This window comes from Barbus barbus (genome assembly GCF_936440315.1).
Source record: "Barbus barbus genome assembly, chromosome: 24".
In the NCBI taxonomy this organism is placed as follows: Eukaryota; Metazoa; Chordata; class Actinopteri; order Cypriniformes; family Cyprinidae; genus Barbus; species Barbus barbus.
Genome location: NC_136752.1, coordinates 10,496,634 through 10,514,402, shown reverse-complemented (window position 1 = coordinate 10,514,402; position 17,769 = coordinate 10,496,634). Strand labels below are relative to the sequence as shown.

Sequence of the window (17,769 nt, the reverse complement as noted above, 5' to 3'; positions counted from 1 at the left end):
TCTGTCTGTCCGTCCGTCGATCTGTCTGTCGGTCTGTCTGTCTGTCCGTCCGTCGATCTGTCTGTCTGTCAGTCCGTCCGTCGATCTGTCTGTCTGTCTGTCCGTCCGTCGATCTGTCTGTCTGTCCATCCGTCGATCTGTCTGTCGGTCTGTCTGTCCGTCTGTCTGTCTGTCCGTCCGTCGATCTGTCTGTCTGTCTGTCCGTCCGTCGATCTGTCTGTCTGTCTGTCCGTCCGTCGATCTGTCTGTCTGTCCATCCGTCGATCTGTCTGTCTGTCTGTCCGTCCGTCGATCTGTCTGTCTGTCTGTCTGTCTGTCTGTCTGTCTGTATGTCCACCCGTCGATCTGTCTGTCTGTCTGTCCGTCCGTCGATCTGTCTGTCGGTCTGTCTGTCTGTCCGTCCGTCGATCTGTCTGTCTGTCTGTCCGTCCGTCGATCTGTCTGTCTGTCTGTCCGTCCGTCGATCTGTCTGTTTGTCTGTCTGTCTGTCTGTCCGTCCGTCGATCTGTCTGTCTGTCTGTCTGTCTGTCTATCCGTCCGTCGATCTGTCTGTCTGTCTGTCTGTCGATCTGTCTGTCTGTGTATCTATCTATCTATCTATCTGTCTGTCCGTCCGTCGATCTGTCTGTCGGTCTGTCTGTCTGTCTGTCTGTCTGTCCGTCCGTCGATCTGTCTGTCTGTCTGTCCGTCCGTCGATCTGTCTGTCTGTCTGTCCGTCCGTCGATCTGTCTGTCTGTCCATCCGTCGATCTGTCTGTCTGTCTGTCCGTCCGTCGATCTGTCTGTCTGTCTGTCTGTCTGTCTGTCTGTCTGTATGTCCACCCGTCGATCTGTCTGTCTGTCTGTCCGTCCGTCGATCTGTCTGTCGGTCTGTCTGTCTGTCCGTCCGTCGATCTGTCTGTCTGTCTGTCCGTCCGTCGATCTGTCTGTCTGTCTGTCCGTCCGTCGATCTGTCTGTTTGTCTGTCTGTCTGTCTGTCCGTCCGTCGATCTGTCTGTCTGTCTGTCTGTCTGTCTATCCGTCCGTCGATCTGTCTGTCTGTCTGTCTGTCGATCTGTCTGTCTGTGTATCTATCTATCTATCTATCTATCTATCTATCTATCTATCTATCTATCTATTGTATTCAAATGTTTGGGGTTGGTAAGTTTTTTTTCTTTATGTTTCTTTATGTTTAAAAAAAAAAATCCCTTATGCTCACCAAGGCTGCATTTATTTGACCAAAAATACAGTAAAACACAGAACTATTCACATATATAATGTAAAAATGTTATAATGTTATAACGTAATTTATTCCTGTGATGGCAAAGCTGAATTTTCAGCAGCCATTACTCTATCTTCAGAAATCATTCTAGTCATCTAATTATAATTAATGACTTTGTTTTGATTTGTAATCATTCTATGAATATATATATATATATAATTTTGTATATTTTACCATTTTACTTGATGAAGATAAGTTTGTTTTTATTATTTCTTATTATTATTAGATGACGATTTGTTGATGGATTAGATTATGATGTTTTTTTTCTTCATTTTTTATTAAATGATGGTGGTGATGATTTTTATACTATTTGTTGTGTTAGATGTCGATGATTTTTTCATCACATTTTGTTTACTCTTTTCCTTTTTTTTTTTACTAGACGATGTTTTAAGACGGTAATGATGATGTGTCTGCAGGAAACAGTATCCGTCCAGCTGTTCTGACTTCCGCTTCAGAGCCGAGAAGAGACATCACTCAGGATCGGATCAGACACAGTCAGCGGGACTATAAACGCGGTTCTTCCAAAAAGAAATCGACAAAAGCAAGCTCTCTGAGGTAGACTGGCCAGAGACGTGGCTCTTGAGGCCTGTGTGCGTGTGCGTGTGCGTGTGTGTCTGTGTACGTTAGCGGTCAGCGATGTAGCCAGAGGTGTTAGCAGTCATGCTAGCTGTCACTCCATCTGTTTTCACTTCAGCGTTTCCAAATCTTCATGTAAACACGTTTATTTGATTTCATGCCTGTTGTTTATCCCAAATGTCTTATAATTTGCTTCGTTCTTTTAGCGTCCTGTAGGGTCAGTGTATGTTTATGTGGTTGTGTTGACTAGCAGGAACATCAGCTGTTTTGTTAGAAATTCTCGGTAATATGCAGTCAGCCGAGTGCTTCAGTGAAAACTAGTATATTTAAGAATTGTTTGCTTTAATAATATTAATAATTGTAATCATTCTGAAGCCCATGTACACGTTATAGCACGATAACTTGCCTTTCTAACGAATGAATGAATGAATAATTAAGTAATTGTTGTTTTCAGCCTCCTATTGTTCACAAGTGAGTGAATGTTGAGTCTATCAGTTTCAGTTTCAGATTATGTTCGTGTCATCGATTTGGACTCGGATATTCAAACAGTCTCTGATTAAACCGCAGTTGTTGATGGTCTGTGATGCAAGACCTGTCATGTGTTAGTGATCTCAGTGTTTCTTTTAGCCGTTCCCTGACATGTGTGTTTCTAAATCGTGATGGAGAGAACACTGGAATGATGCCTAACTTTATTGTTTGTGAGCTGTCCATTGAAGCTGTTCCATAACAATGTGACGCATGTGAGGGTTTAATCAGTCTGATCACTTGTGAAGTCTGTAAACACTCTGTTATCAGAATGCTCATTGTGGGTTTGGTGGTTTGTATTGGAAACAGCAGGGCCAGATTTCTGCTTTTAGTTTTCTTTACCATCATCCCAGTCCCAACTCTGTTTCATACACCTGAAAATGGTCTCCCATCCGTCCGTCCGTCTGTCCATCCATCCATTCATCCATCCATCCGTCCATCCAACCATCTGTCCAGCCATTACACTGTTGCAGATAAAAAAAATAAATAATAATTGTTCATTTCCATAGTGTAGTGTATTGTAGAATACACAAATTCTAAATTATAATACTATATATATATATAATTTAGAATTTGTGTAGTATTAAGATATTCAATATTATATATAATATATATCTAATATTTAAGAAAGTGTCTTTTTTTTTTTTTTGGACACTACAGGAGAATTTTTTGAAAAATCTTCTTGCAGGTCATAAATGTGGTACATATGACTTGTCCACTATATTTCAAGTCTTCTGTAGCTGTTTTGTGTGAGACTGAAATTAATGACAGTATTCGCTGAAAATCTTCCCAGGGTGTATGAGTTACACTATTGTAAAAATCCCACATTGATCACATCATCAATTACATTCTACCACTTTTTAGTGTCCCTGTCTGAGACGCACCACGTTTAGATATTGGGAAGTACAAGTGAAATTTAAGAAGTAAAAATTGCTGGCACAATAAGAATTTGGAGCAACACGAGGTTGACTCAATGACAGTTTGTAACTATGGCTAATCTACACTTTTAGGCCTAATTAATTGTTCTTACACAGAAATGAACTTCAGTTAAAAAAGTAAATGTATCAGAGTGGTCTCAATGGATGATGGTTAGATTCTCTCTGTCTTGGCATTATTATTACCTTTTCATGCTCTTTCTCTCAAACCCCGTGTGTCCTTCTCTTCCCTCCCTCTTGTTCCCTGTCCCCTCCCCCTCTTTCCCCCTCTCTTGCTTTCTGGAAAAGCTCTGCCGTGCTCCTGGATAAAAGAGAAGCCGTTTTCCGACAGCTCTTCCAGCAAGAGAAGCAGAGATCAGTCTCAGAGAGAGGACAGTGGACTCAATGGTACTAGGCATGGAGATTGGGTTGAGTTTGTTGTCCAGCGGGTGAAGGAAGAAAGCAGCTTTGTTTTGCCTGTTAACGAAGAGAATAGATCATATTTCTTAAGAATAGCAAGAATTCATGAATGTTTTATTTTTTGTTCTTTTATAGGATACATTTAACTACAACCTAATCATATTTTCAGTAGTGTGAGAAGTAAAATCGTGTAGCTTTCTGGTAACAAGCTAGTATTTCCCAATCAGAGTAGTGTGACAACACTGCATCAGTGTATTATGTCACATTTTAATGTGCATTAGTCATGTGCACTCTTTTCTAGAATGCCCTAGTTTGAATGAGCCCTAAAACCTGAAAATGAGTTCCAGTTCCACTGTCCCAAAGTCAATGTTTTTAGGTGAAATACCTTATATAAGCTCTGTGTTGTACAAAAGATCAAGATATTTCCACGGTTTATTCTATAACATATACCCTACTGTTTATAGACTAATGTTAGTATTTAGGCTTAGAAATTCATTAAAAAATGTATTCATTTGTGAGAAGAACTTGATTAACAAAACATATAATAATTATAAAAATTTGTTGATTACAGAGCATTTTTTTTGCAGTGAATCAAAAGCCAGAGGAAAATGGCCAATGGATTTTTGTCAAGGGAAACAGGGTGATGCTTAATTTCAAGTTGGCCTACAAAAATCTGTTATCACTGCACCGCTCTATAGTTCTCCTAGAAGTCCCTGTGCAGTCTTTTTCGTAGCACATATTTAAATGAATATTGCTGTTATTATTATGGTTTTGTTCAAATTACATAGGCTACATATAGAATTTAGCAAGCTACAATTTCAAAATGACTTATGATCATTGTGAGAGTGCCAGTCAGAAGGTCTGTATGAGGATCTGTTATTGTAATTCCATTGGTAAAGTTTAAGCTTATATGCCTGGTAGTTTCAAGATGAAAACCTGCTGTGACTTCAAAGCTATAGGCAACAGGTTTGTAAAAGAACGACCAAATGGTTTAACCGTAAATGAACTGCTGTGTGAATTTAAAGCAAATACACACTGAGGAACGTTGTGACTTTCACATCAGTTGCTGGAGCTTGTCTTTAACTGCTCTGTTTGATGTTTGCAAGCAGCACATTTCAGTCGGTGTGGCTAGATTGATCCCCATGACCAAACGAGTTAAATATAACGGGGTGGTCTCTCCCCAAGTCTGAATTACGACTGGATTTACTTAAAAGTAGTGCAGCTTTTATGGCCCAAAGTTCAGTCTAATGAATCGACCAACCGACCGGTGCTCAGATATATGGCCATTATAACTGAGCTTTTTTTAAGTCACAGTCTGGTCTACATTAACACATAAAGAACAGATAGTTCCAGCTATATCTGATTGGATCTCTTAACTGCTAAACGCACATCTGTGACAGTTGAATTCTGTAGTAATTCCCAGATTGCTATGGTCCTACTTTTAAGCTAAATATTATAATATTATTTGGGATGAAATTTTTTTTATTACGAGTGAAGAAAGAGTCAGTGGAGTGACTCAAGATTTATAAACCTAGGCAATCACTCCTGTGTTTCCTGTTCCTGCAGAAGGAGCCAGAGAGGGAGGAGCAGCTCGATCCCAGCATGCCCCCTAAATTTAAACGGCATCTGAATGATGATGAGGTCACCGGCTCTATTCACAGTGAGCGGGTAAGTCACCGAGGCAACAGGGAGTTAGTTCTTACCATATAGATTACCTGGAGGTGATGACAACATGGAGATGAGAGGTCTAAAGATGCTCTTATCTGATTAGAGCCAGACTTGCATATTTCTGCACTTTTACAACCCCATTGTGCTCCACGATCTGTTTATGTTGTTTACAGGAAGAGTAAACAGCAAAAAATCTCCTTTATATAACAGCCCATCTAAAACATCAGTGTTCACACAATCACACACCACATTTCAACTCTGTGTTGTACAGCCCTTCAGAGAGCAGTTTGTTCTTAACAACGTCAAGCAGTTACCACATAATAGCAGTGGATAAACTGAGGTGGAAAAGAAATTAAACAGATGGAGAGGAAAATATACAAAAAAACGAAAATAAAATAGAATGTGATTTTGCAGAAATAAACAGACATATGTAAACTAGATCCTTGAATAAAAATAAGAGTGTTTTTGGCCTATGCATAAGTCTGTAATGCTAAAATTTTAACTTCTTCATTTTAAGTTAATTGATTTTTTTGGCTGTCCTTTGGGTGAAATCATGTTTTCTTTTTTCAAGAAATTGATACGTTTATTTAGCAAGGATGCATTCAGTTGATCAGAAGCGACAGAAAATACATTTATATGTTAATTTAAAAAAAAATTATATTTAAAAATAAATACTTTACTTTCTATTTATCAAAGAATCCTGCAAAAATGTATTACAATTTTAAGTAAAAAAATATTAAGCATTACAACTCCTTTTAACTTTGCTAAAAATAAGAAATGTTTCTTGAGCAGAATATTAGAATGATTTCTGAAGGATCATGTGACACTGAAGACTGGAGTAATGATGCAGAAAATTCAGCTTTGCATCCCAGGAATAAATTACATTTTAGATTACATTGGACTAGAAAACAGTTTGTTTAATTGTAGTAATATTTCACAATATTACTGTTTTTTTAATCCAATAAATGCAGTTGGCGAGCATATGAGACTTCTGAATGGTAGTGTAAGTCAAATTGCCATTGGAAGTACCACTAACAATAAATCTATATTTGATCAACAAAGTCAGGCACTGAATGGAAAAGAACAGAAAAGATTATTTGAAAGTGAAGACTAATGTCATGAAATAACAGGCATTAGCTCAGGCAGGGGGTAATAAACTAGCAAAGCCCTTCCCAAGAACCTGTCAGTACCGATTTCATAATTAACATTCAATGTCTCCATCTTCTGCCAGGCCTAGAGAGTAATTTAAAAACCATTTAAGAACCCTGCCAGACCTTACAGTCAAAAGCCCATAAGTCAATGCCAGGATAGGATAACCTTGTGTATGTGGGTAGAACTCCCGACTGATGTATGTTTGGGAGAATCCGTTAGATGGTTCAGACTGTAGCACATCTAAAGAAAAGTCTCTTGTAATTTTCCTCACATCGAAGCTTGAACTCCGCAGCAGTGAGAAAACAAGTATGTGCAATAGAGTGAAGATGAATGTGGCTTTCCACGTGCCGGTTATGTAACGCTGTTGACCGTGACCCAAGAAAGGAACTTGTTTTTGTTTAAATATCCCCTAGTAAAGGGCCAATTGGAAGTGAGCAGCTGCAGGCTTACTTGGAGTCACAATATGAAATCTAATGTCAGGAACTCATTTCCTTTTTATACTGAATCATTTATATGAATTTTACTAAAACCCAGCAGATAGAATCCAGACCCAAAAATGGCAGTTCTTATATATGACGATGAGAATCAATCCTAAATTCTAAAATTAAAACCACCAAATTTTGGACTCTGAGACATTAGTAAGTTTCATGAATTACCCTAGATATTGGGCAGCAAAATGAAATGGTAGCCTAAATGTACATCATAATTCAGTTTCAGTTGTTTTTGATTAAACATATTGTATGCGTAGAAAAAAAGATCTATATAGTCACAAATCATACTTTTTTTTTTAAAAATCAGTTTTGAAATAAATCTGACTCTTTGTAATAAATCAGTAGTAGAACTGAATCTGTTGGACAGTATATTTTAGATGTAAAAATTTAACTTCTTTACTTTTTAAAACACATTCCCTTCCTAAACATTGGCTATAAATGCATTTTAGCTTGAAGATCGTCACAGTTGAGATCAGTAATGATTCGTGATGTAACATCATTCACAAACATCACAAGACTCATCGATTGTTGGAGTTGTTAAAAACAAAGATTTCCTTTTAAATTTAGAGCTTTTTAATACATTAAAGTGCTCAATTTATTTGAGCATTCTTTATTCTTTTGCTAAACATTAAATTTTTCTATGGTTAGGTTGACATTAGGATGAAATTGTCCAGATGGAATTTTAGAGGAGTGTCACAGGTCTGGATGCAGTTATGGAGAGTTATATAGCATTAGTCATCGAGATGTTGAAATGATCTAGTGAGGTATTGTTAAATGTGATCAATCATGGACATTACAACAAAACTAATGGAAGGTCAACTAGATGCCTCCTTATCTGTGATTCATTGCTCAAAAGATCAGATGGCACAAATGCAGACCAAATGGAGATCATATCTCTTGTGCATCAGCAGTGTCTCCTTGTAGGAGATTGAGTTCTGAACGGGTTTATCTCCAGGTGAATTCCGTTCCGTAATACTGCGTCACACGCTGTGCCCACATTGTGCCCTTCAAAGGGTTCTGTTGTCCTTCACGTCTGGCAGACGACTGTATACTTCACAATAAGATCTTTATGAGTCTCAGTCTGGTCAGTCTTATGTCAAACACCTGGGCTCAGTTCAGAATTTTAGATTAAACCCAGCCTGCACCATTTCTGACCACCCTGACACCCTCATCTTCTTAACTTGCAGAGGAACCTTCTAGAGGAAGACTCGGATGAAGAGGAGGACTTTTTCCTGTGAGTCTGTAGTTTGTATAGTCATTCATGCATTGACAAATAAACAGGTCTTTAAGAAGTAATTTTTGTTTGCACGCAGTTTTCCCAGCAAAGATGTTTATGACAGTTTGTTTGGTTACTTACATTTTTTGTATTTATTTTTTTTGCAGGAGAGGCCCAACAGGACCAAGATTTGGAGGCCAAAATGACAAAATTAGACAGTACGTATAAATTTGTAGGATTAATTTTTTTAGCTGGCCCAATTTTTTACTTGCTTTGCCAACATCTTCATTTTTAGCATCAATTATTTGTAGCTATGTATTTATATAGTATTTATATATTTACTAGAAATATTTACATTAACAGTAAATAATGTTTAGCAGTAGTTTTCTCTTAACCTTATTTTTTATTTTTTACTAAAAAAATCACAGTCTACATATACCCATGAAGCTGTTGTCAGTGTTGCAGTTGAGATTTGAGTTTGAGTCAAGGCAAAGACCAGAGATGGTTGAGTCCGAGTCAAGACTGGCTCAACATGAGGGTTTCGCACCAGAGGAACCTTTTCATAGTTCCTAGCTACTGGCAGTAGTTCCCGCTTTTTAGGAAGGATCTAGGAACTGTTTTAGTTCTAGGAACTCAATTTGGAGGAATTAAATTAGCTCCTACTTTAGAATACTGTCTTTTTAAACAGTTCTGTAGAACTACGAGTGCCATACGTGTACGCTGATTGGTCAAATGCATACTAAACACTGATTACCTGCCATTTTTAAAAAGCTGTGTAAAAATATTTACTCCAAGAACATGGAAAACCGTGATAACGGCATTTACCTGTTGTCTGCAGCATTTTGTTCTTTTCTCAGCATCAATGATATTGAAGTCGTCATAGGAGATTTAGTCAGAGTGCGTAAATTCTCAATTATCACGAAACCCACGACACACAACAAAAACAACTCTGATTACTTCATTCTCCATTCACTGGTTGTTTATGTTTGTAAATGCCGCAAATAAAGACTTCGCTGACGGCCGCTTCAGAGTTCCTGCTGCCTTTGAGAATGTAACCAGGAAAAAGGCCAGAGGGAGAAATTTGTTCTCTAGGAACCACCATGCTGGCTAGTTCCTAGAACTAAGTTCCTAAAACTACATGGTGCGAAAGTACCTCATGTCAAGAGTGAGACAAGTATTGGGTCGAGTCCAGGTCAAGACCGAGACCAGAAGAGGGTCAAGTCCAGGTCAAGATCGAGACCAGAAGAAGGTCGAGTCCAAGTCAAGACCGAGACCAGTAGAGGGTCGAGTCCAGGTCAAGACCGAGACCAGAAGAGGGTCCAGTCCAGGTCAAGACCGAGACCAGTAGAGGGTCGAGTCCAAGTCAAGACCGAGACCAGTAGAGGGTCGAGTCCAGGTCAAGACCGAGACCAGTAGATGGTCTAGTCCAAGTCAAGGCCGAGACCAGTAGATGGTCTAGTCCAAGTCAAGACCGAGACCAGTAGAGGGTCGAGTCCGAGTCAAGAACAAGACTATGAAAATATGGTCTTGGATTTGGTCTTGAGGTCTGTGATCAAGGCCATGAAAATATGTTCTTGAACTCAACTGTGAATGAGTTGGTCTTGACTATAGCAAAAAAAGGGGCCAAGTGTCCATGAATTTCTGCCCTTCTGATGACAGCCTGGGTCCTTCCTTCAATGTGCAGAATCAAACAATTAGGGATTTCCAAATACCAGGATGAGCTCTGTTCAGAAATGTGGAGACAGATAATTTCCATTGGCAGTGTGTGGAAATCACAGTTATTGACTGCGCAGGCACTGCCCATGCCGTTCTCTTGCAGAGTTTATATAACTCTTTATAATGACATCTGTGAAAACACCCACCCACAAACATACCTCCCATCCGAAAAGAAGGGAAGCACTGTAACCATCTGGATTTCTATAACACAAAATAATATTTTCAGGCAAAAGTAAACAGCTACTCCCGATATTAAAAAATCTCTGTACTGACGTAGCTGTAGTAGCCAGACTGTGAGCCTTTCTTTGTTCTTTGTTATGAAACTTGGTACATATTAATATACTGCAGTAATTCTCCCAAGGGAAGCCCGGGAGTGCTTCGCCCAGTGCAAGCAGCCACACAACACCAGGTTTACGTAACCATGTGCTGCACGGCAAAGTAACACATAAAACAATGGAATTTAATAGAGAACCCTTGGAAAGTGAAATTTCCGTAATGTTTTCTTTTTTGCCTTTCCATGGAAGTCTTTGATTCTTGAGGTTCCCTCATTAGTATTTATGGGGTCTTGGAAGTTGAACCACACATGGCAGGTACCCTCCCAGTTGCAAGAGATGTGCGATTGGTCGTGTGTTGTCCTAGGCGGGTATCCAAGTACAGAGTCAAGAGTCAAAACATCCTGCGCTCAGTTCATTCACAGGGTAACCTGCGTCTCAAAGCCATGCCAACCCCTTGTGCCAGGTGTATGAGAGCAGCTAAATACCTCACAAGCTATTTAGTGCGTCCTTTGCATGTCATGACTATGAGATCAAATAGTTCAAACTATTTGGATGTGTCTAGATCACGTCTAGCGAAACGTTCTCACCTCCTCTCAACATTGCAAGGTCAATAGTTCGTAGTCATAATGATATCTTGGTTAATCCTGAGTGGTTCTCTTAGAAATATTAAAATCACGGACTCAAACATGTGCTCCTAAGCTGTAAAAATGTTCTGCTGAATCAATGGAAACACCAGATTGTTCCTCTCATGTTGTCTTCTGTCTCGATGGCCCTTCAGGGTGCAGTCTCAGGTTGATGAGGTCATTGACGTCATGCAGGAGAACATCTCCAAAGTGATCGAACGTGGGGAACGGTTGGATGAGCTGCAGGATAAATCTGGTAAGATGGACATGGACAGATCACTATGAATCCTTAAGCACTTTGTAATTTGATTTGGATTCATAGGAATCAAGACAGAAATGATTCATGAAACAGTACAGATTTTGAACAGCAGATCTTCTTAAGTTAAAAACCTGTTTGAGTTTCTTCTTGATCTGGGTGGAAATATGAAGGGTTTTAAATATTAGCTCCCCAAATATTGCAGTTTAGTTTAATTCAGTTGCAAATCGTCCTCTGATTCTTTTAAAGCTTATGTGATTCATTTCAGGCCCAACGCTTACATTAGAGCATGAATAGATTGGCAAGCCATATGTAAACAAACTATTATTCCAGATCAATCATGTTCAGAAGCTCACTACTCGTGACCAAACTTGGCCCAGAGAACTGTGGGAAGGTGTTTTGAATTCCAGTGCCATATGAATAAACCCTTCTGTTAGTTTCACATATCATTATTTCTGAACCTCTAGTGAGTCATGTCCCATTTTTGTTATTCCGTTTGTGAACTCGCTTGGGACAAATGGGCAGGATAGTGGGCAAAATGTCCCGTGTCCCACAAGATGGTGTGGTATTTTTCCAATTTTAGGTCCAGATGTAAAAAATAAACCACCTGTGTGCACAAGATGTTTACAGATGGTTTTGTTTTCAAGTTGATCTGAGATTAGTTACTAGTAGTGGAGTGAAATGAACTAAAGCAGGTTCAAGCATGTCTGATCCTGTTTTTGTATTTAGCTGTATATGAAAGCACTTTTTGAGATGTGCGTGATGATTGTGAGGTTAACGTAACAGGAGCCACTGTGTTCAGAGTTGTGAAGTATGAGCAGTTTTGCATTGATTTGATTTTAAAGAGGAAAATAAAAGAGGTGACGTGTGTAATTTCCACACCTCAGAGTTATTTTGGTTTCCATTGGTTAAGCCAGTGTGACTGTTTTAAGCTGCTTGGGTGCTAAAATAACTGAATACACGCATAAAATTACATAATTTAATATTATGTTGTGATTTTAGCGTGTCAGTGTTCCCAAGTGCATTAAATTCAGTGGAATGAAGTGTCAACTATTAATTATCGTTTTCATTACAGTTTTGGCAACTAACCGAAATGTATAAATATAAAAAAATATATATAACATAAGTTTAAATTTAAACTAAAACAAATAAAAATGAAGCTAACAAGAGAAAAAACAAACAAAAAAATGACTATTTAAAATATGAATCAGTTCTATAATGGTATATAAACTATACTAAAATAAAACTGATCTGTTTGCTGATGAACATTTATAACATAGTTGATACCGAAATGTAACATTATGTTGTTACATGTCAGTATAAAGTGAAAACAGGACTGTTCTGAGCTCAAATCCATTTTCTTTGTTTATTGTAATTACTGCAATTTGGCTTCCTTGCAGAAATTGCAACGCATTGTTTGCAAATAGAGAACAAGTAGCTTTATAGTGCAGCATCTGGAAGACATTGCCACTCACTAAGGGGAATGTTTTCCATATGTTGACTGCAATACTGTCTTTGTGCTAAAGTTGAACGTAAAGACTGATCCATGAGATTTATTTCTTGAATGTTTAAGGCTAAAGGCAATGAAATCATCTGCACCTGTGTTCTTTGTATCTTTCTGGCTGTACACACATTCATCCTCTGCGGTATTGTAGAATGGCAGCTGGTATGAGCTCAACTTTACTGATTCTTGTTCTTGCACTAATGAGGCTGGTCATGTTTTAGTTGGTCCCACATGCCGCAGAGATCTGAACATCCCAAAAAAGCATTATGAAAGTCAACAAGCATCTCCTGGAGACAAATATAATCCATATAAAACGATCTGCTGTTTAGGAGTGTTTATAGTTATATAGTAATAAACATGCATGGAAGTTAACCTTAGTAGTGATCCTCTTTTGTCAAATGACTTTCAGAAAGCCTTTCGGACAATGCATCGGCGTTCAGCAGTAGAGCCAAGCAGCTCCACAGAAGGATGTGGTGGAGAGACATGAAGGTGAGCCTCTATCCCGATGGCTTTAGTTGTTAAGGTTGTTGTGTAAAATCACTTTTTGGGTTCAGAGACTATAACATTTTCCACATTAAATATCATTTTCCAGAAGGTGTGCCTTTAGTCACATTGTACACTATATAATTTTTGCCTTTGGTTTTCTCTTCTATCCCCAGATGAAAATGATTATAGCGTTGGTGGTTGTCATCCTTTTCCTCATCATAATCAGTAAGTCCACTCCAGACACACTTCTTCATGCTTACAAGAATTGAACCATATCCTGATTTGGCCTCCCTCTGTTTTTTTGCAGTTCCTGTGATCCTGCGGTATCGCTAGTGTCTGGCCGGGAGGTTAAGAGGCATGATGTACTCTTCCTCCTTCCTTTCCTTCATCTTTCTGCTGTCATTCCTCCGTACCAGAGGGAGCGCTGCACAAGGTTGGGCTGCCCACTGTATTTGCCTATTTTGGCAGGGTCTGGAAACATAACAAACAGGTGGAGTTAAATTTGTGCGTGTACGGCAACACAACATATCAAGCTCTCAAAATGAAGGCACAACACTGGTGCAGACCAATCTCTTGTATGCGCACAAACACAATGGTTATTTTGCTGTATATGCATTCGGTAAATTCAAGATTTACTATACGCAGTGAAACATGGATTCAAATTTTAGCCCTGCGTTCTGGTCGTATTTCGATGTCCTCTTTATAGTTGATTAGACGTCAGAGCCGTTCTGCTTACACCATGATACCCATGTTTAACAATTAAGCTGGATCCATTTCCCACATAGGTAGGTCTATGAAATACTGTCTTCTCAGGTGGGTGGGGCCAAACAGGAAACCTGATGATGTCACGCTGTGCCATGGCTGTGATGTCATCATGTTTGTATGACTCCTGAAAGTTTTAACATGGACAAAACATTGGGCATAATGTTACTTAATATTTGCTGCTATTACCTGCTGTAATGTTTTATTGCATATTTGGCAACCAAGTTTTAATTGACTGGTTAATTCTGTTTTGAGTTGGTTATTTTGATATGAAGTCTTTTTTAACAGTTTATCATGGTTGTAAAATGGTTTATGTAAAAATTGTAGTTATCTTCACTGGTGTAATTTTAACAGCTTGTATTGGTCAGTAATGTAATAGTTGTGTGTGATGATGATTTGGTTGACCTGAACACACCTGTACACTTGATTTAATCCGTATTATTTTACTGACTTTTTTTTTTTTTGCTTTTATTTATTTGTAAATATCTATTCCCTTAACAAGTCAGCACTGGCTTTCCATTGGGAGACTGTGAAATAATCTTGAATTTAAATAAAGTGATTTTAAAGGGCATCTTACCTGATTCATTGCGTTGGAATTGAGGTGTCTTCAATTCAGGCATGGTTTGACAGGATTACAGTGAGAAACCATTTATCAAGCAAGACTCGACAATGACAAAACACTCCCAATCAGAAAATTTTCTCTGGGCTTGTTCACACAGAACGCATTAAAACATAGATGTGTTCGACTATTGTGCACTCATTTCTTTTGAGGTGTTCACCGTTCTAAAAAGGCAGTGCTCAAGTTACAAAAAGTCTAATTTTTTATATATATATATATTTTTTTAATTCCACTGCCATGTGCCCTGAATTTTTAAATGTGTGTGAATAGTTGAGATTGGAGGGAAAATAATATCTCCATGCTTTTGTGATCTGTCTGCAATGGATACCTTTTTTCCTCAAAATTTAGTTTATATCTTTCAATTCTGACTTAAACTTCTTTGCAATTGCGAGTTGAGTTTGCATCATGCAATTCTAATAAAGTCAAATTCTAACCCCCCCGTTGAATTAATATTTTGCAATTCTGACTTAACTCACAATTGTGAGTTTATATCTCAGAATTGTGAGAAGTCGCCAGAATTGCGAGTTTGTATCACACAATTCTGAAAAAGGTCTGAATTACGAGACGTAAACTTGCAATTGGGAGAAAAAAAAAGTCTGAATTGTGAGAATTCAGAATTCTCAGAATCCTCCCCAAGAAACTCTGTGAACGTGGAAGTTTTGCGAACAAATGCTACGTTTTTCAGGAGAACCCAATCCTTTTGGGAGAGGATACAAAAGTTTAGTGAGCGAACGCAAAAGCATTGAAATACTTATGAGCTCCACAGAATGGCCCTTAACTCTTGTTTTCATGACTGAATATGTTCAGTGGATATATGGAACATATCATGAAACCCTTTTTATATAGCTTCAAATAATAACAGCTTACCTGTTAACCTTAGCTATACTTACCAAGGCAAATAGCTTGTCTTCACTAACAGTTTTTGTTTTACATTTTTGGTTTATTATTAAAGTCTTTTTATAGAACAATGTATTGTATTTCCTTCTTTAAAGTTGAAAATCAACTCCCTGGTCAGCCTTTAAAGTTCTCATTGAAGCACTAAGTTTTACACCTTAGGTCTGTTTTCATTCCCCTTTAAGTATCATTGCATTCCTCATACTGAATTACATTTCTTTCAGTCTTTTCCAGTATTTTTTTAAACCTGTCTGTTCTTCTCATCTCAGTCATGCTCGCTGGTTTCCATGTGTTCATGGCAGACAACTTCACTCCATCTGTGCTCACCATTGGAAAGAAACAGGCAAAAAAATACTGTAGTAGTAGATGAAAAATTAATGAGCATCAAGTATCCAAGGCTTTCCCATAATTCCCCATCCCTGTGTGGCTCATCACTTCCAGTGAAGTTGTAATGTATCAGAAATTAAAAGTTCAGTACAAGTAATAACTAGATTTTTTTATGCTTTACCGAGAAATGCGAGTACTGTTTGCAGGTGCAAAAATCACCTTCACTATCGGCTATGTGATTATAGAGTGTATGTGGTTTCTTACTAACTTGCTTAAGTCTGGGTAAAATTTGTAATTCTGATCCAAGAAGCATGACTTGATGCCATAATATTGTGCATGTATGGATGGAAAAATTTAACTTGCATGTTCTTGGAGTGTCACGTTGTTCTGTTTTGTGTCAGCAAATTCCCCAATCGGTCTTTAATGAGAGATGCTCTTCATGTCAGCGATTAGTTACATAACTAAGGTTCTTCTGTTCACTCCTCAGGCAAGATGTCTTAATTGTGTGTGTGTGCATCCTATTCAAAACAGGCTTTGATCCTTTACAAACAAACTAAAATTTTACAGTCCTTTTTGCATGTTCTTTCAAACTTTTGCGAGACTGGAACATGCATGTGAATGGAGAAATGTATGTATAGTTGCTATTGAAGTTTTGTTGCAGATGTACAGCTCTGAACTTGCTGGAAATCTCTTCAACACTCAGAAACAAAAAGCCCACAAGATGTTTTGTACTCTTCTGAGACATATCATAAATCCAAAATCCTATGTCTGTATGGAGTTTGTAAAAGACATAAGCGGGATTGCAGATATTGACTGGATAGTTGGAGAGAATGTTAAAGAATTGCATTGACTGAAGGAATGTAAGCTTTGATTCTCCATAGATTGTGAATTTGACATGAAGGATTTAGTTGGAAATGATTTGCAAGCATGGTCTTGTAAATACACAGTGTTTCTGGTAAACGTCTCCCATAAATCTGATGTGGTAATAGATGAAATGAAGCCTGCGAGGTGAAAGCTGAGAGCTCTGACAGTGGTCCTGAAGAATGGCCAGAAAGTTGCAAGCAAAGGTGTTGAAAACAAAAATAAGATGTTAAAATTCCTACTTAAGACTGATGTCATAATCCAAGCGGCATTGATTTTAGGACCTCGTGCACACTTTTCAAGCAAAACATCTCACAAAAACAAGTTTGACAGATTATACAATAAGATATTTTCACAAAAAGTATTCTTATAACTAAAAAATCCAGGTTGAACCACTGATATCACATGGACTATTTTAATAATGTCCTTACTACCTTTCTGGGCCTTGAACGGGTCAGTTGCGTTGCTGTCTACGGAGGGTCCGAAAGCTCTCGGATTTCATCAAAAATATCTTAATGTGTGTTCTGAAGATGAACGAAGGTCTTACACATACATGAGGGTGAGTAATTAAAGAGTTCACCTGTTTGGGTGAACTACCCCTCTAAGAAAGAATGTTTATGAGCACTGTCAGAAGCAAGGAAGAGCGTGTACCAGTATGGTATTTGTATTACTAAATTTCACAGAAGACTTAGCTGGGCAAGAAATTCAGACATCTCATGCAAACACAAACAAAACAAAACAAATGGCCACCATGAAGACAGATTCCACTCCTGAACCATCTGTTCCATATTATATATAAATGAGTGTGAAGGTGTTTTGAGCCAATGTTTACGGAGCAAACTAACAAAAACAAGTGTGAGAGACTTATTGAGAAAAAGTGAGGTAATGAACTGTGGAGAGGAGAGGGGTGAAAATTGCAGTTGTATGTCAGAAAAAGAAAACTAAATATCAAGGGATTGTGAAGGTTGGTGACAGAACGAGAAATGGGCAAGGGAGCATGTTGATTCTGAAGACTGAACATTGAACTGTTACAAATGCCATCGTCAAGCATGTAACATTTCAAACAAGCATTGACCTCTGCTACTGTTTACGTCACATTCTGACCCCTTTAGCAAACGCCACATGTAAACCAACACTGCAGACCTCCCCCATAGACTGTCTGGTAGGGGTAACTCTATCCAAACTACACCGCCCCACCACCACCCCGCTCTTAGCAGCCTGTCT

The 17,769-nt window shown here is 38.4% G+C and overlaps 1 protein-coding gene across 2 annotated transcripts; it reads left to right on the top strand.

Moving 5' to 3' along the window:
• Window positions 1–1,673: 1,673 nt before the first annotated feature.
• Window positions 1,674–14,422, top strand: LOC306843711 (vesicle-associated membrane protein 4-like). 2 transcript variants are annotated; one of them, XM_079375346.1, is made up of 8 exons: window positions 1,674–1,815; window positions 5,262–5,363; window positions 8,194–8,240; window positions 8,390–8,440; window positions 10,992–11,092; window positions 13,006–13,085; window positions 13,256–13,307; window positions 13,390–14,422. In XM_079375346.1, exons 2-8 carry the CDS (start codon window positions 5,298–5,300, stop codon window positions 13,413–13,415), a joined length of 423 nt encoding a protein of 140 aa, XP_079231472.1. In that variant the 5' UTR covers window positions 1,674–1,815; window positions 5,262–5,297; the 3' UTR covers window positions 13,416–14,422. The 2 variants fall into 2 exon arrangements, with proteins under 2 accessions (XP_079231472.1, XP_079231471.1); XM_079375345.1 differs by lacking the exon at window positions 1,674–1,815 and adding an exon at window positions 3,578–3,683 and having other exon boundaries at window positions 13,390–14,414.
• The last annotated feature ends 3,347 nt before the right edge of the window (window positions 14,423–17,769 follow it).

Excerpts from the sequence above, each read along its gene's own strand:
- LOC306843711 (XM_079375345.1), top strand. Across the intron at positions 5,364-8,193 it reads GCTCTATTCACAGTGAGCGG|AGGAACCTTCTAGAGGAAGA; the intron begins GTAAGTCACCGA and ends CTTAACTTGCAG. Across the intron at positions 11,093-13,005 it reads TGAGCTGCAGGATAAATCTG|AAAGCCTTTCGGACAATGCA; the intron begins GTAAGATGGACA and ends AATGACTTTCAG.